At 48.9% G+C, this 23,916-nt stretch overlaps 1 protein-coding gene across 10 annotated transcripts in view; it reads right to left on the reverse strand.

The window, feature by feature from the left end:
• Positions 1-23,916, reverse strand: part of EXD3 (exonuclease 3'-5' domain containing 3) — a 176,371-nt gene that overhangs the window by 115,261 nt on the left and 37,194 nt on the right. For 7 of the 10 annotated variants that reach the window (XR_011905549.1, XR_011905548.1, XM_072352859.1 and 4 more), the window contains exons 4-6: positions 12,741-12,805; positions 8,516-8,686; positions 7,087-7,254 (exon numbers count right to left, since the gene is read on the reverse strand). Coding sequence is in view for 8 of the 10 variants with exons in the window: in XM_072352859.1 (XP_072208960.1) it covers positions 7,087-7,254; positions 8,516-8,686; positions 12,741-12,805 (404 nt within the window). In the remaining 2 variants the exon portion in view is untranslated. The remainder of the gene's footprint in view (positions 1-7,086; positions 7,255-8,515; positions 8,687-12,740; positions 12,806-23,916) is intronic. The other 3 variants (XM_072352860.1, XM_072352858.1, XM_072352862.1) reach the window with 1 other exon arrangement.

Below are 23,916 nucleotides of genomic sequence, written 5' to 3' on the forward strand. Positions count from 1 at the left end.
TTGAAAAAGTGTATTTAGGAAAAGAACAACACGGGGTAAATAGGCGTTATTTCACAGGGAAGCAGGTATGTGACTACACAGAGTTTTAATGAGAATCATTTCTGTTATGTTTTCAAGTACAAACATTTGCCCACATACAAGAGCGTTTTGTCAACAGAGGTCACGAATGCCTGTTCATTCAGATGAGGATAAGAACAGTACGTCAGGACTTACAGACAAAGCTATTCTCTTAGGCAGGTTTCTGACGCTGTTATTCATTTTGCTTTGAGAGAAAGATAATATTATGGATTCTTTTTCTCAAGGATGGCGTTCTTGAACTGCTACTTGTCAGAATACAGAATAAAGGTGTCTATTTTTTTTACTACAGTAAAAGTGCAAACGCAAACCTCACCTTTACACAAAGCAGGTACAGAAAAACTGAACGAGAAATAACTGGAGTAGATTGGAACACAGCTGGATACCTTCTGTGGAGAACAGCACCACAGACTGCAAGCACAGACACTGCTCTCAGGCTGCATTCAGGCTGAGAGTTGCTCTGGATGCACGAAGAGCTTTGTGCCTCCTCAGCTCTGACAGCTGATTTCTTCCTTTTTATTTTTTTTGTCCCTCCCAGCTACCTTCACTGACAGAATAATAGAACCTCTAAAAATCTCATGTCACCATCTGTTATTAAACAAGTAATCTGTGAGCCTCAGCATGCAAGCGTGCAGTGGTTTCTGTAATAGCTTTTTAATGCTGACATGCACGTTCAGATTAACCTAATTGCAGAACCGTTATCTAAATGGTGTGGCGTTATCTCCACCTCCATTAAGAGCACAGGTGACTTAATGAGGTGAGCAGGCACTGTTAGCCTGGCTTCACCTCTTACACTGGATCTGCGTCCAACCTGCGCAGGGCACAGAGCAGTGACATGCAGCCAACATGGGAGATGCCGGTCTTCAAACCCTGCTGCAGCAGAGCCAGCTCCTGGCACTCACAGGACAACGTGCTGCCACCAACACTCACCCACCCGGGGCAGTTCCATGACACAGCCCTGCACACCGCTGTGCTGGATGGGGACGTGCAGCCCCGGCCTTAGGAACAAGCAGCTGGGCTGCAGGGTGCACTTACACGGGCTGGCTGAACAAGGAGGAAAGCTTAGATAAAATCAGTGTGTTTACAATGGGAATAATAAGAGATATGAGTAACTGTAATAAAGATGAAAGTGCTTGGCAGCTGTGCCTGTGGTCTCAACTTTAGGCTATTTTAAGATTCTGTTTTGTTATTATCGTGTTTTGAATCGTTTCGCTCCACAAACAAGTTTTGTGTAAAACGACCCTATTTTTAACAGTCTGTTTATAGGTGATAAGATCTCCAGAAAAGCAACACCTCACTTGCAGACTCATTTTGTAGTTAGAAAACAAACACGTTAATGAGGCAGACGGCATGCTGCAACTGAAACGGGGAGAATCCCCCTCCGCACCCAAACCAAGAACCAAGTGTTTCCCCATATGTGGCACTCAGCAAGCCGTGTGAGCAGACCAGACAGGGGGCTGGAAGCCAGCAGTCATGTTTGTCTGGCTACAGATCCCCAGACTCAGGTTGGATCTGCAAGGCAATGAAAACCCTAAGCAGCAGATGCCTTCCCCACCTCACCAGCTGAGTAACAAGAGCAAAAAGACAATTTCTGCACAGGAACACCAGAAAGCTCTGCTGAACTCGAGTATGCTACAGCTTATCGTAGAGTCATGGAATGGCCTGGGTTGTGAGGGCCCACAGTGCTCATCCAGCTCCAACCCCCTGCTGTGTGCAGGTCACCAACCAGCAGCCCAGGCTGCCCAGAGCCACATCCAGCCTGGCCTTGAATGCCTGCAGGGATGGGGCATCCACAGCCTCCTTGGGCAACCTGTTCAGTGCGTCACCACCCTCTGGGGGAAGAACTTCCTCCTAAGATCCAACCTGAACCTCCCCTGTGTCAGTTTCAAACCATTCCACCCTATCCAATCACTCTCCACCCTTGTAAACAGTCATAAGGGGTTTGACCTACACCAAAACCCCAGCTGCCCCAGCACTGCATGCCACTCTTGCCATTCGTTCCCAAGCATACAGGGAACAGGAATGTGATGAAGCCACTGCTAAGTACAGGATAATAGGGCGATGAACCATCGTCTGACTCAGATCTTGTCAGAGTTTGTGAGACTTCTGAGTGTGTTCAGGGAGCTTTGGGCCACTCTTTAACTAACTATGGGGAAAGCAAAAATCTTGTTTTGAAAATTAGCTGCCGTTTTGGTTACTGAGGGTGAGCAGCTCCCAGTACAGGGGAAGGGCTGGATGAAGATGGGGGAGAACCTGAAGAATTTGAATACTGCTTTAATTTATATCTAGAAAGTGTGGAGGTGTGCAGAGCACAGCGCGGGGGGAAGGGACAGATTTGATGCATTCATGCCACGAGCACGAGGTGCTGCTGCTGCACAACCACCACTCCTCGAGTCATGCGACTGCAAGAAGATCATGAGAAAATGGTGACAGTTTCTGAGTGAACACACACGCATCGATACCTGATCCTCTCCGCTTGTTTTGAATGCATTTGGCTCGGTCTCATCTAAAAATGACTGTTCTTTCCACATACAGTGCGAAGCGCAGGAAGCCACACGAGATCTTATCTGCAGGGCTGTGCGCACTGGGGTGGTGTCTGCGCTGACAATTTAGGCAATTTTCCCACGGTGGGGTTAGCACCAGAGGAATAACCTCTCGCTGGCAGCGCTGCTTGGGGTGGTGATGAAGGACAGACACAAACAGTTTGTGATGACTCCTGCGTTACTTAGTCCTGGTGTAAGCAAGCTGAGACAACACAAAGGTAAATACGCCCGTGCTTCACTTACTGCAGTGTTTCTGAACACACAGTGAAGGAATGTCTGAAAACCCATCGAACAACCAAAGAACAGACTGAGATTTGCAGAGGAGGACCCAGCGTCAGCTATGAAAAATCACAGATCAAAGGGGAGATAGATAACAGTGGTAGAAATAACTGAGTAAAAGGCACACCGCTTCTTAATCATCGGGAACATCTGCTTTGCGTTTTTCACCATTGCTCATTTCAAACTTGTGGCCAATCAGCTCTGCACAGACTCTCAGAAAGCATCGCTGCACAGTGCATGACATTAGTTATGTGTTTAATTACTTCCTGCTAACAGCCTATACGATGTACACAGCTGTCTATAGGAAGACCTTCAGAAACACGAAAAACATGAGATTGACCAGGTCCACTTTGAAGAGAGCCTGGCCATGTTTTATAAAGGGTGAGACAGTCAAAAGAAAGTAGTGATGGGTTTAGTCATATGCAAAGAATTTGAGGTAAAGAGGCAGAAGTTGAGGTTGGAATACGTGTGTGTACAGGTGAAGGGAGGAGGGAAGTGAAACAAACACTGATCTCCTCAGGTCACTCAAAGCATTTCTAAACTTGCTTTACCTGCTCACTGCACACTCACAACCCAGTCAACCTTTCCCGCTGCTCGCTTCCTATGCTCATAGGCCACTCACCTTCACCAGGTTCTCCAGATCCAGACACAGCACAAACACAGCAGAGGCATCATGTGCCATCTGAACTATTACTTCCCACCAGCACATGAGCTCCTTCCCAGCCACCTCAGCAGAAGATGCCAGCAGTGGCTCCAGGAGACACAGTGCTTGGAACAGGCTGGGAGCAGGGCATGGCCTGCAGGCTGGCTGCCTCTGCTCTGGAGCAGCATGCAACTCGCAGGCAATGTGCTACAACAGTAGGTTAAGTTGACAGGAAAGTAAGATTGAGACCAGCTCTATCATTTTATAGGAGAAATACCTCCTGGTACATTTTCCTTGGTTTCCTTACCAAATACTGTTTAATTTAAAGAAATAAGGAGGTTGAGTGCGTACATTTTGTGTATTAAAATGCACACACATTTGAAATGAACAAGCCTTGTAATTAAGGTGGGGAACTGGAGACCAGAGCAATATCAGACCTGAGAATAGCTCAATAAGTTCAGAGTGAAGAAATCCAAAATCTGCATATCCATTACAGCGCCCAGTGAATTTTAGCACAGAGCAGTGCTGCCGGATTTGCACAGTACGTGATGTACACCCCAGCACCACCACGAAGGACTACAAGGAGTACCAGCACTGAGCCAGTGCTCCAAACATCACTACAGTCCAGAATCTGCTGCTGATTGAATTATGCTTGTCCAGATTTAGCACGTCTGTATTCCTTTAAGCTTAGACCTTTGGTCAACTTCTCTTCCTACTGAGCTACCAAACAACCTGTGTATTACAATGTGCTGCTGACAGAAATCTATGCTTTGTATCTGTGAAGCCCTTTAAGCAGGTATTCAAACTTTGTTTGCAGCAACAACCAAATTTCAGTACAGTAACCCACACTATTCTAATGGAAATAGCAAATATTAAGGGAACTTGATATACAGAATCAACCACCCCTCATTGCAAAAACTAACAGATAAAGCATCGGTAGGAAAATACGCTCAGCTTTAGAAAACAGAGAAACCCGAACAGACAGCAGCAACTTGCTGAAAAGCAAACAGTGCCCATTGCACCAACAGCTTCGACCTGCGCTCCTGCTTAAGAAACAAACTGATGGAGGGGCAAAGCAACACGGCCAGGCACGGCGCAGGGCAGTCGGACTGCGAGCTCTCTCAGGCCCAAGAATATTTCTGCTTGTCAGAGGCTAAAAAGATTATTTATTGTTTCCTTCCTAAACCCAGCTCCGCTGCCACCTGTTCAGAATTTACTATAAAGCTGTTAAACAAGATGAGAACTTTGATGCTGACTGTGAAAACAAGTTTCACTGTATCTGACCCGAGCAGCACTTACTACTGATCCAGAAGCAAAGGAATTTGATGTTTTTAAGCACAGCTATCTTTTTACCTTTATAAGCTGTTTAAAAAAATGTAAATAAAATAACTCCGCGGACAATAGAGGGCATTCATTCCACAGAAAGACAGCCGCCACCCTTAGACATGAAATATCGCAGCACATTAAGTCATGAGACCCCGCTAATCAAAGCTGACAGGGCCCTGAATGTGATTTCTGCTGAGACTTAGCGATATCATGGGGCACTGAAGCATGCACAGCCTGCCAGACTGCCCCTGTTCATGTGACAATGGCTTTTATTCCCGAAAGGGGCCTGCGAGTGACAAGAGTCTCCTTTGTCTTTAGCCTCCCGCATTCGCAGTGCAAGAGAGGTTCATTCAACCAGCCCCAGACACTCTTTGAAAGGCTGAAGTGTAACATAAGATGATCATGAAACACTAGCTTGCCTTCTGCCTACCCCTCATTCTTCTCAAGCACAGCCTGGCCTATTCAGGGCCTCTTACAGACTCGCTCGCACTGCATTACCCCCGGTCTGCTGAATCCCCGCATTGTCCCGGCCCCACCAGCAGCCATCGGCCTTCCCACAAAGCCATCCACCGGCACCGGGGCCACGCGCCCGAGGAGCCAGTGATGAAAGGCTGCGGTGCCGCCGGCCGCCCCGGTCCCGCCTGATGTGCGGTGCCTCATGGCCGGCCCAACCCCACGGACACACGGTGCCTCTTGGCCATCTTGGTCCCATAGACGCATGGTGCCTCATAACCATGCTGGTCCCATGGACACATGGTGCCTCATAACCATGCTGGTCCCACGGACACACGGTGCCTCTTGGCCATCTTGGTCCCATAGATGCATGGTGCCTCATAACCATGCTGGTCCCATGGACACATGGTGCCTCATGGCCATCTTGGTCCCAGGGACACAGGGTGCTTCACAGCAGGCCCAGGAGGGGATGAAGCTGGGCACATCTCGGCCAGAGCCACCAGGGAGGGATGTTACAATCCGTCCATCTAGATCTTCCTCTAAAAGAGGAGTTTCCATCTTCTACAGGTTGTGAGGAGCAAGCTTGGAAACCCTCTTTCCTGCTCTTCCCCACAGGTAGCCCAGACTGCCTTCCTCCAGCAGCTGTGAACCTCATTCATAAAAGAATGGATAATACCCCAAACATGCCAGACAACTTGAAAACACACTTTTATGTCCCTGTTGTTTCACTTTGGCTATCACTTCATCAGCTCGCTCTTTGCGTCATGGGAGCAATAGTGCCATCCGCTGGCAGCTAACCTGTTACTCTCAAAGATAATTCTATTCACCCTTCTGGCAGTAAACCAGAACCAGAAGAAAGTTATGGCTGAGAATAATCGCCAGTTGAGGCTTCCTGTTCTTCACACTTGGAATAACTACAGAAAAAATAATTCCACCAAAAAAAACAAAACTAGAGCTTTCCAAAAACCTGATCTAGAAAGATTTGCAATTCTACCAGAAAACAGCAACTATCTGTGAAGTCACAGGATTCAAACTCACAGTCAGATACACTCAAATAATGCCCTTTTGTTAAGATTTTCAAACACTCGTGTTCGAAGAGCAGTCGAACAAAAGAGTGAACTTCATGAAACTACCTGCAGACTCGTGACCAAATGTGGAAGAGCCTTCGGTCTGTATCCACAGAACCAGCAAGGGTGGAATTCCACGGCCGCATGGGAGTTAGGCCTTACTGAAGAACGGGGCATAAAAATGCTCTTTCACTTTCTCCTACTGCTATGAAAGGTCAGGATGCCTTTCACAGTCAAAGCCAACACCCTCCCTTTGAAAAAAAACACACCTGTATTTTTTTGCTTAAAAAAAAAGAAAAAGAACCCCTTGCAGATGCATGCAGACTGGAGATAGCACAGCAGATCTATGACCGACTACTGAAATCCCTTCTCCTGCCAAGGACAAGAAAAACAAAAAAGAGTACAATCATCCTCCTAAATTCTCCAAATTAGACCCTATTAACCCATTGCTTTCAGAGGTCAGAAAAGCTCTGGGAGAAAGATTCACGGTCATTCTCCACTCAGCTATTATAAAAACCGAGCTTGAACACAGTCTACTCGTACATGAGAAGACCATGCTAAGCTGTACCATTCACAGGGTGCAGCTGCTGTGGTGAAATGGAATTCACATTGAAATGCATCCAAAAAAAGAAAAAGACACAGACCTTAACAGAGCAGCAGAGAGCTCGGAAGGTGCATTTATTTGAAAGACATGACCCACCTCTTTGTAATCGCCCCTGCGATAAAGATGACTGACGTGTCCAAGCAAATAGTTCCGGTCTGCTGTATGGAGCTGGTAAATGCTAATCAGAGGGTCAAGAAGATTAGCTGGGCACTGGTCTAGTATTCTGAATACACGGGCCTGCAGCTTCTTCAGCTTCGTGCCAGACTGTTAAAAAAAAAATCAGACACAGATTTAGTAAAGATGGCTGCAGTTCAATGGCACTTGAAAATTCAGCTTGTTTAAACAGGGGAAGAAGCCAATTCCTTGGGAAGGGATTCTCCAATTTCCCCATGGAGTCTGCAAACAGAAATCAGAACAAGATGATATGCAGTTTTGTTCACAGCATCCAATTTACAACCATTAAATGTTTGCAGGCTAATTCTGTAAGAGGCGCAGGGCCCTGTGCAAGAGTACAGCATGAGGCTGGAAAAACGCTCTTTTACTAACACAGCTATTTAGAAATTCTCCCAGTTCCCAGCAGAAGATCTTGGAGCACAGCAGCACCTCTCAAGGGAGGTCTCACCTATCAGGAACAGGAATTCAACCTTCATTCCCAGCCTGGCTCCTGGGTGCAAGAAGGGCAGGAAAAGCAGAAGCACTGCAGCGGGACTCACAGACACAAGCATTAACCCTGGTGGTTTTATACGACCACTCTCTTATGGCACGAGATTTTCGGTGCTGGTAGCACTTCTCTGCATTTTGCAATACTGGAAAGGCAACGCTCTCAGAGAATCTAAACAGAGCTGAACGTCTAAAGAGTCATTGGGAAAAATGGAGAACGGAACGACGTAGATATGAAAATATTTTACAGTTCAAAGGTAAAAGCACAGAAAGCAGGGAAAGCCTTGGGAGGTCAGAGTACACCATGGCATAAGGAATGGTAAACGTTAGGCCATATAATCGGACGACCCAATGTTGCAAAGTTAATCATTCACCCGAAAAGCCATACTGTTACCATTTTCTGCATTCCTAATGATAAAAGCTCCCCACCAGATGGTAGGAGTTAAGCAATCCTACGGTAACTGGCTTCTATTTGCAGAGCTGGAAGAATATGCAGAGTAGATTACTGCAATTGGGTTTATCCTGACAGCAGTGATGTGAGCTCCAGCGGGAATGCCCCCAGCCAGCAAGGGCTGTAAGATCCATGTTTGATCAGAACAGCTTGATCTGGAAAGATGGAAATCGCAACTTGGAAGGGGAAACAGAGCTCTCACATCACAGCTTGTACTGTTACTCCATTTGCAGACCAGCATCGCCAGATCACAACATGTCAGCAGGAGTTTTACACCTTGTCACACCGTGTCTGTATGCGGCCACAGAGAAGACACGAGACTATGGAATGAAGTGAAACTGGGGCCATTTGAGGGACATTAAGATCAGCTGCCCTCTCCTTTGCCCAAGGTCTCTCGCTCCCTCCTTTTCTAACCTGTTGAACAGCAGGATGCTCTTTCATCCAAAGCTGCAGCTCACTGCTGATGTAATACCCGAGGGAATGCCCTTTCCCCTTCCAATCACCGCTGCTCTCCAGCATGTCCAGCAGTCCTGCCAATGGGTCCTCCAGTCCTGCAAAGCCCCGCCTGATTTCTTCCTTGAGCTGCTGAGATACAAAAACACATTGTCACGTACAAAAAGATTAGTGAATCCTCCCTTCCCCCAGCTGAACACAAAGCTTTATTTTTTTTATTTAATCTATTCAGAGGTAACTGTTGCTATTCAGCCACCATCCGCGCCTCCAGTGACTTTTCATGTCATTACAGATTCCTTCATGGCTCACTGCACCTCAAACCCAATGGGAAAAGCAGCAATTGTCCACACTAATTATCCCATAAAGACAGAGAAGTTGTTCTGTGGGGCAGACAAAGGGGCTTGGGATTTGGGGGAGGGGGAGAAGAGAAGTGAGCAGGAGAAAGGGGCGTTATTAGGAAAATGGCAATAGGGAAGGTAGATAATTGGGCTCACAAACCTACTCATCTTCTGATGGACCCACAAGTAATAAAGCACATAAGCTCCTCCTCCCGTGCCACAGATTCTGTTTGACCTTATACCGATTTGAGCCACGATGGCGTAACTCAGCTCCTCCATGTGTGGGAGCATTGAAACGGTTTGGACTTTATGTACAGGAATGAAAAGAGAGATCCAAGTTCGTACCCTGTCCTGCTCTGCCATCCAAGAAACTGCAATCTGTCCTGCTGGGCTCCAGGGCTACCTGCGCAAGGTACCTGCTGCAGGCACTCACTGCAGCACAGCTAAAGGCTGCAGGAAGGGGCCTGGAACATGGGAAAATGCTGCGCCATAAATCTTAAGGATCCCAGGGTGATGTGCTTAGAAATGTGAAGGAACTGGACACTCACTTTGCGAATGTTAATAGGCTACTTACTACCCATCTGGTAGAAGTGATAAATTAGCAGCACCGAGCAATATCCTTATAATGTTTACATTAGAAGTAGTTTCCAAGGAGCTGGGAGGGTTGGCAGGGTGAAGCAGCGGCATCCCTCAGTGCCCACACGGGACCTTTCGCCGCGTGGTACATCTACTGGCGTGGAGCGAGGCAAACGCAGAGACAGAAAACAAGAAGTCACTCCGAGCAGCTGCTCTTTCTCTGCTGGCTAAAAAGCCAAACCCACAAGGTGCTCATTCCCGCCTGCAGTCAGCTATTGTAGTTTGCTGTATAAGACGGCCCCAGTCCTGGCTCCCAACGGAAACAACATAAAGTTCAAAGAATGGTATGGAAAACAACAGAAAATCTACAGAAAATCTGCCAATGATTTTGTTCTTTTTTATTCATCAACAGTGTTTACTGGAAGACGGTTATTTTCCATAGTGTCTTTCATGTTGGGAAAAGCCACAAAACCTACCGTTTATGACAGAAACTGTTTCCTTCTCACTGGATTATCAGATGCAGCAAGAAAAAGCCGATGACTAACAAAGATGTGACTTCAGATAACAGTTTTCTCCCTGTAAGTGTTTTTCCCTGTGGTAAGAATTTGCAGTGTTAAACACAGGGCTCCAGCTTCACTGCGAGACTCAGCAGAAGGAGCAGGCAAACCTTACCCGACCACAAATATCCAACACAACAGCCAAAGGAAAACAAAGCGACCGGCCAACTCTATTGCGCTGTTTATAGATGGCCTCTCTATTTTCCTTTCCCCAAAGCCCCACTTCAGCACATTCAGATCGAACTAAAGCTTTCACCACACCACTCAGCTCCTTCTTCAGCTGCATCCTCAGCCTGGCCTTTGGCAGGGCAGTCGCAGCAGACACCACGTCCTGCGAGAGCTCGATCCTGCTTTCGCACGCAGAGCATCTCCAAACACCTACACAACTGGCAAGAGTGCTGACAGCACGGCCAGGCTGAGTCTCACACTCCGACTGGATCCACTTTTAGAAGGGGGCAAAGCCTGCCCCAGAATTTCTTGGCAATCCAAAGACTTGAACCACGGTGAGGTGAAAAGACTCAGACCACCACGTCTGAGGCGAAAAGATCAAAAAACCAAGACAAAACACGAGACACCTGAATCAGAGAGGAAAGAGTGCTGTGCTGCCTGGCTCCGCGCTGTGCCAGAGGATTCCTCTCAAACATGTAATTGCCATTTCCATTTCAATTGATTCCCATGGCAGGGAACGCTCCTTGGGGGATTTCTACAGCCCGACAGATCATGGGAATTGGAAAACTTTGCCGGTGCTCCAACAGCACAGTCCTTCATTCAGTTTTGGTCCCTCATTTCTCAGCTCAGGGCACTCTGCTGATGGATCGTTGTTACTGCAGAACTGCCTTTATGCAGGAAACGATCACGTTCTTTCACCACGTCCCAGCACTGACGTCACGCCAGGGACAGGTACGCTCCTTTAGTTGATCTTCACTGATTGGAGCCCGATGGGCATCACCTAATAGGGAGGACTGATTCACACATCAGTTAATAGCCAGTATTGACTTACACCCACACAGAGCATAAGGCAAAGTAGCTCCCTGCCATTTAAATGTCAAGCTGTGTTCCACTTAAGCCAAGCTCCCTCATTTATTTTAACTGGAATGTTGGATACTGGTGTGCTTAGGACATGAGCAGCACCACGTGCTGAGCTGCACGCAGAGGCAGGGCAGCAGATGCCCCTGGAAGAAGTGCCTTGCTGTGGGTGCCTTGGGGAGGCCGGTAATGTTATGAGAACCAACCGGGACATCCCAGTGTCAGTGTGATGGGCATGTGTCAGAAACCACCGCGGACATCCATCCTGTGCTCCCCACTTTGAGGCAGCTCCTGAGCCTGGCCCCAGCAGCCACGTTCCACACCTTTCCAGAACGACCTTGTTCTGGTTCAGAAATGCAGCATCCAAGCCTGGAGCCAGCAGTGCACTGAAGGATGGGCACTGGGCAGCCAGGCCTGCCCCGCCGTGAAGCTGCAGCGTGCACACTCTGCACAGCCGTGCACCTTCTTGGGGAGACCAGCCCAGAAACAAGCGAACGGCGCTGCCAGCACAGCTGATGGGATCCTCGTGCTTCTCCATCCTCAGCAGAAAAGCTGCGGTGCCCAAGGACACATCGATGGGAGCCTTTGTCTTTTCCAGAGTATTTTTCTCCACAGTCCACATGTATCCATGGTACACAGCACGCAGACTCTGATGATTATTCTCTCCTACTGCTGTTCTGTGGGATTAGCTGCCCTCAAAACCTAACAAACAATATTTTTTTTCCCTGCAACTCTAACAGAACTTGATAGAAAGCTCAAAGCTTCACAGTTGCTGAGCTCAAGTCTACAGCGGTGACGGGCCGTTTGGAAAGGCACCTCTCATGCCGGGTTTCCAGTGCTTCAGTTACTCAGGCTGGAAACCACAGGCTGTCAGGAAGGGACCAGACAAGGACAGTGACCCGACACTCTGGTTCCTGGGATGCTGTGCGTACCCCATAGTGCTGAGCCACGGCTGCCACTTCACACAGCCCGCATTCCACAGCTCTGCGGTGAGCTGCTGGCTGCAGAGTCCTTTGGAAAGGAGCATTTCAGCTATGGACCTGTCTGAGCAGCACAGGGTTCGACATGGGAAACTAACCACGGCGCGCATACATGTACTGTTTTTGTTAGCTTTTAAGCTCCCAAATTTAGATGAAGTATATTTTACTCCCTCTGAGAAATCTCCACGTAGAGCCCATAGGGTGCTGTATAAAAATATAGCACTAATTTTAGAGAAGCCGTGTAAATTGCATTCACCACTCTAAAAGGCAAAACCGAATCAAACAAAACAAAAGGGTAAAAATATCCCCAACACAAAGGATTTGATATCGTTCCACTTGGCAAAAAGCGCTTTTCTATTGACTTCAACCCTCATTTTTTCAGCTTCTCGAAGCATTCCTCGCGCTGCTCCCGAGGCGCTCAACGTAACGGACAAAAAAGTGTTTAAAAGAAAACAAAAGCAACTTTGAGGTTTTCTTCTCTGCTTGCAGCTCAGCCCTGTAAACTCCAGCTCTTTCACAGCAGCCCCTTTGCTGCCTCGCATCACACAGAGCTACCTTTTCTTTTTGCTTCTAGGCGCGGGCTCGTTCCCTGTGTGCTGGGACTGAAAGCAGCCCTGGACTCGCAGGCTGACCCGCGTTCTGTGCCTGGACATGCTCTGCATGCAGCCACCGTCGGCAGCGAGGAGGGGAGGCCGCTACACAGCCTTACCTTCTGCATCTCTTTCTTTGTCCACAGAAGCTGGAGGGTTTTCAGCAATAGCAGCGGGTCTTGGCCTGGATTGGGGGGAATAAAGGGAGAGAGGGAGAGGGAGAGAAGGGGGGGGGAAACAAAACAAAACAGATTTATTGGCTCTGTGAGGCAGCCTGGACACACTGGTGCATTGTTTCACTGAAGCAAAATCAGCTACTCCGTGCCACTGTGTTTGAAACCACCAACCTTCCAACTGCCAGTCAGGATTAACGTGCTAAAACCCCTCGCTCTGAGACCCTAACTAAATAACAGGCATCATCCATGCATGGCTTTAACTCAACACCCACGCGGGCTCGCAGACTGAAAGGCCGTATCGGTGCATTTACAACTAAATCACACTGCTCTGCACCCAGCACAACCACCGCGGTGCTTCCCCGGCTCCCTCTGTTTAATATTAACTCAAAACTCTCCTAGAAGAGTCGGGCAGCACAGAAAGGAGTTATCAGCATGCACTGATTTTAAGGGCACGGCTCTGAAGCGCTCATCTCAGCCACCCCATGAGAGCCCAGCTGCTGTGGGATGTGGGTGAGAGGTGTGAGAGGAGGGAGAGCTGGACCGGTCCCATGGATGCTGCTGAGCCTATGGAGAAAGGCTGATCCACCATCCCTACGGAAGGATATTTACAGTGATACTTTGACTTTTCACTTAGTTATTTGCAAACTCTCATCCAGCTGTTATGTAGCACCTAACACTGCTAATCACACCGATATCATTCATCACACCACTGTGTCTGAACCCAATGTTTAGGAGTGTTTAGTTTTAAAAGCAGGAACGTTGTTAATATCTGCTTCTATTGAATTTGTAGGCACTCACAAAACTTTGACTCAAAGTGCAGGGCAGGGCACCCAGCGGGGTAACTTCCATGCAATGCAGCAGGATGCAGTGGGACGTACTGGGATGCAGTGGGGCACAGCAGGACACAGTGGAATGTAGTGGGATGCAGTAGGATGCAGTGGGATGCAATGGGATGCAGTAGGATGCAGTGGGATGCAATGGGATGCAGTAGGATGCAGTGGGATGCAGTGGGATGCAGTGGGATGCAGTAGGATGCAATGGGATGCAATGGGATGCAGTAGGATGCATTGGGATGCAATGGGATGCAGTAGGATGCAGTGGGATGCAGCAAGGCCAAGCCAAGCTGCTGGCAGGAGGAGCTGACCAGAGCTCAAGGCACAGAGCAGCTGCTCATCTTCAGGCACAGCCTGGCAGAAGGGTTGTGCTCTCCCTGTTCAGAGTGTAAGAAGGGGGTTCTCCAGAACAGGGACTGGGGAACGAAGGAGGTACAGCTGGTAACTGTGCAGTTAGTGTCGTACCTTACTGGGCAAAACCTTGGGAGTAGCTCAGGGTGAAACACAGGCAGCCAAACACCACAAAATACCCGTCAAACAGACACTGCTGGAGTCAAACGTGAACGGGAGCATTTTTCATTTTAAAAAGCAACTTCCCGTGCCCTGAATCTGGTACCAAAAGTGGAGAAGCTGGTAAATCAAATCTTCTCCAGTTCTCAATAGCTGCGGTTACGTTTCAAAACCAGACAAACCACAAGGCTGATATTTTTGAGTTAGAAAAGTGTCTTTGAGGAAAGCTGTGAACTATTTGCTGCTCACTCTCTTTCTCCTTTGTGCAGAGATCACTCAGACCTGCTGTGATCACAACAGGAGAGGAGCCTGCGGGCTGCAGAGGTAAAGCAGGGCAAAATTCTGCTGCATTATTCACTGATTCTGCTGAAATGGCCTGGCAGGAGAAACCCCCTTTGTGACGGAGGCTGCTCGTGCGTCTCCAATAGGGAAAGTGAGACATCAAACCCCAGAGGAGGAATTTACCAATGAAAAATCTCTCAGCACTTTTCCTTTGTGTCAAAAGCCATTGAACGCCCCACGGCCTGAGATGGGGGAGAATTACAGTCAACTCATTAAAAGACCCAGAATGAAATAAGGGGAGAAAAGAAAAACAAAAAGGGAAAGAGAAAATAAAAAAGAAAAAGGAAAAGGGGATGATGTGACTGAAATGCAGCAGCACGTCGAGCATCAACTACAGCCAGAAAGAAAAGGTCAGATGGTGAGAGGGGAAAGGGAAGGAGAAAGAGAAGGGAAAAAGGAAAGAAGGGAAAGGAGAAAGGGGAAACAGAAAAGGAGAAGAGGAGAGAAGGGGAAGGGGAGAGGGGAAGTGGAACAGTGAGAAGACAGGAAAGGAGAAGGAGGTGGGGAAGGAGAAAGGGAAACAGAAAAATCTGAAGATGAAAAAAGCCAGGATCGTATCACTGCAACTGTCCGAGCACAGCATCCCTGCCTTGCCTTTCAGACATCTCCCATCCTGTCAGTGGTGTGAGGGAGAGATGGGGCTTCCAACAGGGGAACAAGGGCCGCACAAGGGCCGCGTCTGCCCCTTCCTGAAGCTGCAGTGAGGGCAGGGATCGCCCCCAGCTGAGGCTGCCCTGCCTGGAACAGCCGCCTCCAGCACCACGGCAGCACGGAAACCCCCAGCACTGCACACACCATCTCCCACTGAGAGCTGCAAGTCCCTGAGTTAGGAGGGCTGACAGTGCCTGGTACCAGGGGAGCTTCCAGCGCCCTTCCCCTGCCCTGCACATTGTTTCAAAACGTAGCTTGCATTACCTTGGGGACAGGGAGGTGATGCAGAAGATCACCCACTGTTCCAGATTGCAGGTGCACCAAAGGGTTCAAAGGCTTCCTCGGGGCAGAGGCTGTAGCTTAGCAGAAGCAGCTGTTTCCAGGAACGAGAGCAGATCCCTTCCAAGAACACTGTGACTAAGGGAAAACCGCGCGGTGATTCACCCCCATCCCACTGGCTGCCATCTCTGGATTCCCACTCAGAACCAAAGCGCCTCCGAGCTCTTTGCTCACAGGGAAAGGCTGACGGCACCGTGCCTGCAGACTGCAGAGCAGCACTGCCAGCATCCCCATCAGCTTCAATGTTAATTGCATCCCAGCGCTGAATCCTCCAGTGCAGAATTTACAGGAGGATCAGATGTCACAGAACTACTCCATTTCAGAAGCACTAAATTGCGCCGCTTTAGCACAATTCACAGAGCTCCCAAACTCACTCAGCACACCCAGCCACCATTCCTTAAATGCTTTTAAAATGTCTGACTGTGCTGGTTTAGCTGAACTCAAACAATAAGACAAGGAGGTCCTTCCCAACAAGGTACGCTGGGCTCGCTCCAGCCTCAGTCTCAGCTTCCAGCCCCAGCAAAGGCTTTCTGACCAGCAGGGCTTTGAATGCACCGCACAGAAGGCTTCAGATCTTGGAAGGGAAGCAACCACACGCAGCTCCCACAATCCTAAAAGCTGCTCACCCCACACAACTCCCCTGTAACTTTAGCATTGAAGGTTCAGCCCCTTGGGAGGTCTCTGAGCCTAGCTCAACACAGGAGAATTTCCCCAGTATCTCTGCCAATGCTCATCACAAACCAGCTAAGCATTCCAAGCAATGTCAGCTTTCCCCTTTGGCTCTCCTAGAAGAAAGCTGGAATTCCTCAGGTGCCATTAGTGAGTGCCTTCCTCCTGGGGTCACTGGGGTGAGCCCCACCTCGGTCTTTGCTGCTGGCTGCATCACTGTGTAAAGCCAGTGTGGCCACTGAAGGAGCTGCACAGGCAGAACAACCCCAGAGAAACTTGCATGCTGGAGGGAAGCAAAAGGGAAATGAAGAATAGCGGGTTGAGTAAAAGTTATTAAATGCAAGACAAGTTTTTTTCTAGAAGAAGAATCCGTTCTTTCTCAATGGCAGTAAAAGTCATTCTTTCACTGAAGGCAAAAAAGATTGCTTCCATTCTGAGAAATGTGAGTTATGAAAACATCATAGGAAACCTCACGATTTTGCTAATACATGCTCTATTTCTCAGTGAGTCACAAGTTCACATTCTTCTAATGCAACCTCCCAACTGAAAACAATCCCCACACTTCAAGCAGAAGAATAATAAAGCACACATGTGCTTCTTATAAAGCAATTCTTACAAATAACCATGGCTTTTGTTTTCATAATGGCTAAAATTCATCATACCCCCCCCAAAAAAATGCAGATCAAACAAAATGCGCTCTCATTAAAATAAAAGGCTTGCTTGCCCAAGCTGAACAGCCAGTTATGTTTTCCTCTTACTTCATTTGTGCTTTTGGTCAATGAGAAGGGCAGCCTGCTTACCAGCACCCAGCAGTGCCCTCCATCCCACCCCAAACCAAACCACAGCAGGGCACCATCCTCTGCATGCTGCACAGCCACCCCAACAGCAGCGCCGTGCAGGCACTGCATGCATGCAGCCCGTGAGCTGGGGGTGCCGCATCTCAGCCATCAGCCCACAGAAGCTTTCCACTATCGGTGCAGCGGTTCCTCTTCACCGCTCCATCCAACACACGTTACAGCACAAACCTTCCCTATTAGTTGAAAAATGAAACAAAGGGAAGAATGTGCAGCAGATCCCGGTGTCTTCTCCCCAAGTGCATTTCTACCTTTAACAGATCTACTGAGAGGAAAAGATGCAGAAAAGTGAAAGAAATGTCTCTCCAGTTTTTATCTCCCATACAAGGATTCTGTTCGGTGGTTCAGCCCTCACTGCCTCCCACATCTGCAAGTTGAACAGCACCTTCCAGGAGCTTCCCCTTGCTCCGTGCTGCTCTCAGATCCAGAGCCAGAGCCACCTGGCGGTGCCAGGCACTCTCCCCATTCCTCTGGAAGGTTCCCTTGGTGTGGGATCTGCTCCCTACACGCACCGACCTCTCCCTGGTGGGACTGCCATATGCAATTCAGTAACCCAGAGCTAGCCTTGAGTTTGCAGTGTTTCTGACAATAGGTGTGAGGCAGAACAAAAGACGTCGTGGCTACTTCAGATAAACCAGGGATGGGCATTCATCTGCAGAATTTCTAAGTGTTCCCTCTCCAGTAAAAATCAAGTCATTGAGAGGTCCCAATATATACACAGCTTGCAAAGCTGCAGCTCTTGGGAGGTTAAATAGAAAAGAAAGGACACCTGACAGCTACCACCAGCGTGTTTGAAGAGATCTGCTGGTTTCCATGGTGAATGGGGAGGGCAGCGTGCCTGCCTGCTTACAATTATGACTGACGCACATCTCAAACAATCGTTCTCTTCCTGTTCGTATGACATAAGAAAAACAGGATGCTGAGAGGTGTTTATCTGAATGCACGAGATAAGCTCAGCGACATTTCTACAAGTATAAGATTTAACCAACTCGATGCTAAAGATTTGCTATGGGAAAAAGGAATCCAAACGCTGAACTGCTGAATGTGATTAAATTATGCATGGAAAGATCCTTTCCCTCCTAACCCGCAGGAAACAGTGAAGGAGCTGTTATATGAGCCCTGCATACCAATGGAAAGTCTATTTAGTGCGAGGTACTGAGTTACACTGCTGAATCAAAACGGAGAGAAATAGCTTAGTCTGCAACGCCTGCAGCTCCAAAGGTCTGCACTCACTGCAGGCACTGCTGATGCTGGGGACATCCCTCTGGGTTTGGGGTGGTGTTTGGCACCTGTAAACCACTCAGAATGGTTTATATGGAGTCAAACAGAAACTTAAAGAGAAGCATATCTTGATCCAGCCTGACTTCCTGAGGGTTCACTCCTCTTAAGGAACTGCCATGGCCTAGAGTTCAAGTCTGCTCAGTATTTGGCCTCACAGTAACAATTATACTGCCAAATTTTGGGGCTTGGGGTGTCCAAGAATTAGATGGAGTTCAACAATCTTTCATACATTCATTTATTCATAGCTTTGCCTATTTAAGACGCATATTTAATGTAAAATATCATATTCATTAAGGCCTTCTGCATATTCTGTGCAAGAACCAAACTGTGCGCTGCACTTCTCCACTCCTTCAAAAGGGATCACACGGTGTGAGATGTGACTGAACATAAAGCTCAGCTGCAGCACTTCTTTGTGCTCTTCATCCATCTTTGTGCTCTTTGGAGCATCTTCATCCAGGAGCTGCAGCAGAATTTATGAGCCACGATGGCTTGAGGCTGGTCCAGGAGGGAAGGCGATGGCACTGAGCCCTTGGGAGCACCAAAGCCAGCCCATTAGGATGGGCTTCCTTCGCAATGCAGAAACAACAGCGAGCCCTATCTGAGCAACCTACCACTCTGTCCATGCGTTTGTGAGCTGCAGTCACCTAAAGTATTTTCCAGCTGGTTCACCTCTTCCACCACTGCTTTTTTTAAAGACATTTGAAATAAAGGTGTTAGAAACCTCTATTGTATTGCTTGGGAGACACGAGCCCTCAATGCTTGTGTTTTTCCTCTTCTACCTTGAGCAGGTGTTGGCCTCCTTAACCAGCCGCCCTTCAGCCCATGTGTTACCATCTACAAGGCTGGTAGATGCCGGGTTTCCTGCACACGTCCTGCCTGCCCAGCTCCCAGCTCCCCTTGGAAGGCTCAGAGCAGGGTTAGGGGCCATAGTGGCTCCATGTCCCCCAGCAGCCATGCCTGGAGCTGCTACGCCTCCGTGGCCCCTCTGGCCCACTGGGATTCCAGCTGCTGCAGCCCCGTCTCCTCACAGCTACCAAAGAAACAAAACCGAAAAGCACACGGCAGTCAGGAATTCATGACAAATCAGTTCTCTGAGAGCAGGGGAAGTCCTGCAGGAAAAAACAGATGAGTTTTACTACCTGTGAGCAGACGCAGTGCAGAACACTTCAGTGTGAGAAAGCGGATTCCTACTGACTTTTATGTAAATGCTGTTTGCCCATTTGGTTCACATATTTAAGTCAGTATCAAAGGAACAGAATGGGAACCCAATCATTGTCTCCGGCTTGGCTGGCTTACAGATCAGCTCCCAGCCTTTAATTCTAGGAAGTGAGCGACCGCGGAGGCTGCTGACAACCAAAGGCCCCCTCCTGCAACCCCATGTGCTGTTTGTCTTGGAAGCAGCCAGGTTAGCGCTGCCCCATTCAGCCTGCGAGGGAATGTGGGGCAGACAGAAAGACGGACAAAGACGTACAGAGAGACACGGGAAAGGACTGAGGGACAAAGACGGGCGGCGGGATGAAAGCGTGGAACGAAGGCAGGGCCCAGCCAAGCCAAACAGCGTTTTCCTTGAGTGATTACATCTGCCGGAGAGTCCCTGGCCTGCACTCTCCTTGCTGAGAAATCCTTTTAACCGGCTCTAGGACACTTTAAAGGTCCCAGGAAAAGCTCCGCTGCAGTCGTGAAAGCTCTGAGCTGCGTGAACTTTTGCCGTGCTGAACGCTGACAGCTTGACACATTCTTGTTGCAGTAAAAGCTGCAATTTGCAGAAGATTGTTCTGAGGTGGAACCACAGAGAGTGGAAAGTGAGAACAGATCTTCCTTTTTTTTGCCAAGAGAAAAGCAAACAACCTTTGAAACATTCTCCCCCCTGTGTGACACCACAGTGGTGAAAGTGTGTCCTGGAGCAGCATGTAACAGCCACACGAAGGTGTGCTTTGGCATTCACACATATCCCAAAGTATTTTGAACGTGTGTTTGTTGTACCTCACCCAGCACACCTCGCACGAGCTGGTCCCACCCAGGCTGCTGGCACAAAGACAGCAGATAGTGGGACATGCTCTCCATTGACCTGCAGGGTAGGTAGATACCACGCTGAGGTTTGTGTTCTCTACCATGCTAAAGGTGTGGTGTGAAGTTCACATAACCCAGACACGGTCACAGCTGGAACCTCTGAACGCACAGCAGTGCGTGGCCAGGCTGACACACTGCAGCACCGGCATCTGCCACAGGGTGTGAACGCACAGAGGTCAGGAACATCCAGGTTTATTTTCTAAACAGTCTGTGTTAGCAACTTGAAAGCACTTGTAAATAGCACCTGCATCCTTAGAGCAGGCAGCCTTCCCAGGCAGAAGCACCTCCAGCCCCAGGCTCCACTCCTCTCCTCCAGAAGCACAGCCAGGATTGTGCCCTTCAGAAGCTCCAGCTTGGAATCCACTGCACAATGTTTCAGCAGTGAGGCTGAAGGGAGGTTCAACAGATAGAAGCTCTAGAAGCTGTAAAGGAATGGGCAGCATTCATCCCACCATGATGCTAACCAGAAACCTGGGAGGCAGGGAGCCTGACCTGAACCCGGGAGCTGTGGAGCTCTCTGGCCCCCAACCTCTACCAGAGGGCAAGGGGAGCACACAGTCCAATAGGCAAAGCAGTCTGAGAGCATCAGCTGTAATCATCCCAATCCTCAGAACGGGGGAGTTTCCTGAAAACAAGCGGTCTGTCAGGGACAAGGTTGGGGTTTGTTTAATGCTCAGTTACCCACTAAGGCAAAAACAAGAGGCAACGTTCAGTTCCAGTAACTGTCGACCAAAGTGGAAAGGAGTATGTAACAATAAAGTGCAAGAGTCCATCATGAGTAATAGCGAGCCATGTGCTTTTATGAAACAATAACACACCAACATAAAATAAATCAGTGCTTTTTAATTTAACAATGTAAATTACCCTCCCACCTGCTGTGAATCTTGCAAGGAGAAAAGCAGGCTGCATATTTACCAAGCTGTCTATCCCCGTCTCAGTCTGCGCTGGCCTAATGCCCTGGGGTTAGACTGTAGGACTCTGTCATCTCTTGCACTCGTATGACCTAAGAAAGGGAATGTGGCCTTTTTCCCACAAGCCCAGAGTGAGAACATCATAAAAGCTGAACTTTAGCCCCCTTTTTGGGCAGGCAGCACAATAGCAAGGAGGATGCTGTTACTCCCTGGAGGCTCTGCTGCTGAAAAACATCACCAAGCTCAAGTAAAAGGTCAGTAGTTAGGATTGCATCGCTTGTTTTCTTCAGTTTTCCTCCTCCGTCAAAGGCAGTTAAACATTCTTTGCACACCCCCCTCCCTCCTTCTGAGAAATGCAGGAAGGAAGTGCTTGCAAAATAGTTTAATTTAAAAGAATGCACAATCACACACACAGCAAACATGGCTTTCGTCTCGGAGCAGAACACTTCCATTGCCCCACGGTTCCCACTAAAACACAAACGAGTCCTGGCAGCAGTGTGGCCATCCCTCCCTCCCTCCCTCCCCACACGAAGGGAGGCCGTGTTTTACTCCCAGCCCCTTTGGTTTAGGGGCAGACACCTTGGGTGTGCAGATGTGCAGCTAAGCACATCTTCAGGTTCTTTAGGACTTCTGCCCAGTGACTGAGGGCAGTGGAGATGGACAAAGCAGATGCAGAAAGGCCTGGCAGCTCTCACGGTGCTGCAGTGGCAGCAGGTGGCAGGAGCGGGGACGCAGCACACGTCCCTATAACTAATCACCTCTGATTCACCAGCACTCACAAGTGCCTCTTTGATTTCACAGCACATTTTTCTGCCAATGTTTGTTACTCGCACCTGGCTGTGTGGGCTGCTGGCTTTAACTGCACCCTTTGCCTCTCCTGAATGCATCTGAAAGGGGCAGAGTGAGAAGATGCGGCTCTTACACTTCATCCCCTCTGCAAATGGGGAGGCAGACACCAGCAGGCGACCCGGGGAAAACGTCTTTGTTACCAATCACTTCATGCCCCACGACTCCGTGTCCAATCTAAACATAATTCTCAGTCACAACGGTACCTCTGGGCAAACAGCATTCGCCACCACGAGCCAATTCCTTTGACTTCTCAGAGACGTTCTGCAGTCAGGGTTGGCCGCCCTTGAGCCATGCTGGCCACCAGCACCCAAATGGGTTTATGACCCTCCCCCTGCTCTCCTTTTTGAGCAGCACCAGCATCCATGGCCACGGCCTCAGGAAACGAGCAGCCCATCCCTCACAGCTCCAATCACCACTTTGGCTCGGTGGTTTGAGCACATCCGATCGTGTTACTGCCGCCCTGCGTGCCTTGCATTGCTGAGCGGTGGATTGATTTCAAGTTGGCCCTCCTGTACTGAAGAGGGACGCTGACAGCCCCGTCTCTTTTTCTTTTAACCCAGGACATGGATGGATGAGAAAGGCAGGAGACTGGTGAGTGCAGGAACCGAGCAGCACTGCCGCTGGAGGGATCTCCCTGCACAGCAGACAGCCAGAGGTGGGCTCACCGTAAATCACCTTCTACAAGGAAATTGAGGAATTCTGCATGCTGTCAATGCGAACTCTTTCCCAGGTCTAGTCAAAAAGCTTCAAAAGGGCAAGAATAATACTTTTATGGAACAGTTTGTGGATGTGGCAGCCTCATTTCCCTGCATGGGGACTTCATGCCTAAGGCAGGACCAGAAGCTTGGGTGCACGGTATTGCTTTTTTGCCTTTAATTGGTGGTACAGCTTCCAGCTGACAGCATGTTCTCCCAGCCTTAACTGGGGGGAGATCTGACTTTTCTTATTTCCAGCCCTTTGCCCTGATGGGGAAGGGTTCTGTTTGCTTATTTCTGCTATTGTTTCTACAAACACACAGCTATTACTGATCCCTACCATCCGCCCCAGGCCCAGCCCATGTTACCTCCTTTCTCAGTTGGTGTTATCCATGCCCATTTTAAAGAGACTTAAACACAAATGTTAGCATTTCAGAGATGCCTTCAGATCTCAAACAAGGACTGCACAGTGCTGCGGTCTGTAAAGACCTTACACAAGAAATAATTCCCATCCCACAGAGCATCTGAAGGCATGTGAGGAGCTCACTCCCCACCCGCCCGCTACAAGCCCGGACGAAGGACAACAAAAGACAGAGTCAGAAGAAAGGGAACGGCACAGCCCAGCACACACATCTGGCTGCATGGAAAGGCGCTCCCGCAGGTAGCCAGCATGGAGCTGGGCTGGTTTCAGACTGGAAAGGCTGTTAAGAATTACCCACGGTTTTTACATAATAGAACAATCTGCTGGGCAAGGTGTTACCATACAGCTGTCACGTAGGCCAGCAGACAGGGAGGAAATCTCAGGGTGAGTTGTGGATTTACTATTAAGGTGGACTCTGAGCTGAATGTTACCCCTGCTCTCCAATGACACAAGGACACAAACGGGGGAACCTTGGAGGTGTACGAACACCTTGCTGTTAAATACCAGCTCTGGGATGGGAGCTTTGGAGCACTTCGCACCAAAGCGCAACTGGATGGCTTCAAAAACATCTGCAGGAAGATGCAGGGTACGTGGTAATACAGCCAGAGCTCTGACCATGTGCCTGCCCACCTTTAGAAGGACTAACCTGGGTGTTCAGCCTTACACGTACATCACTCAGACTGGATGTATAGGG

This window comes from Excalfactoria chinensis, chromosome 18 (genome assembly GCF_039878825.1).
Source record: "Excalfactoria chinensis isolate bCotChi1 chromosome 18, bCotChi1.hap2, whole genome shotgun sequence".
NCBI lineage: Eukaryota > Metazoa > Chordata > Aves > Galliformes > Phasianidae > Excalfactoria > Excalfactoria chinensis.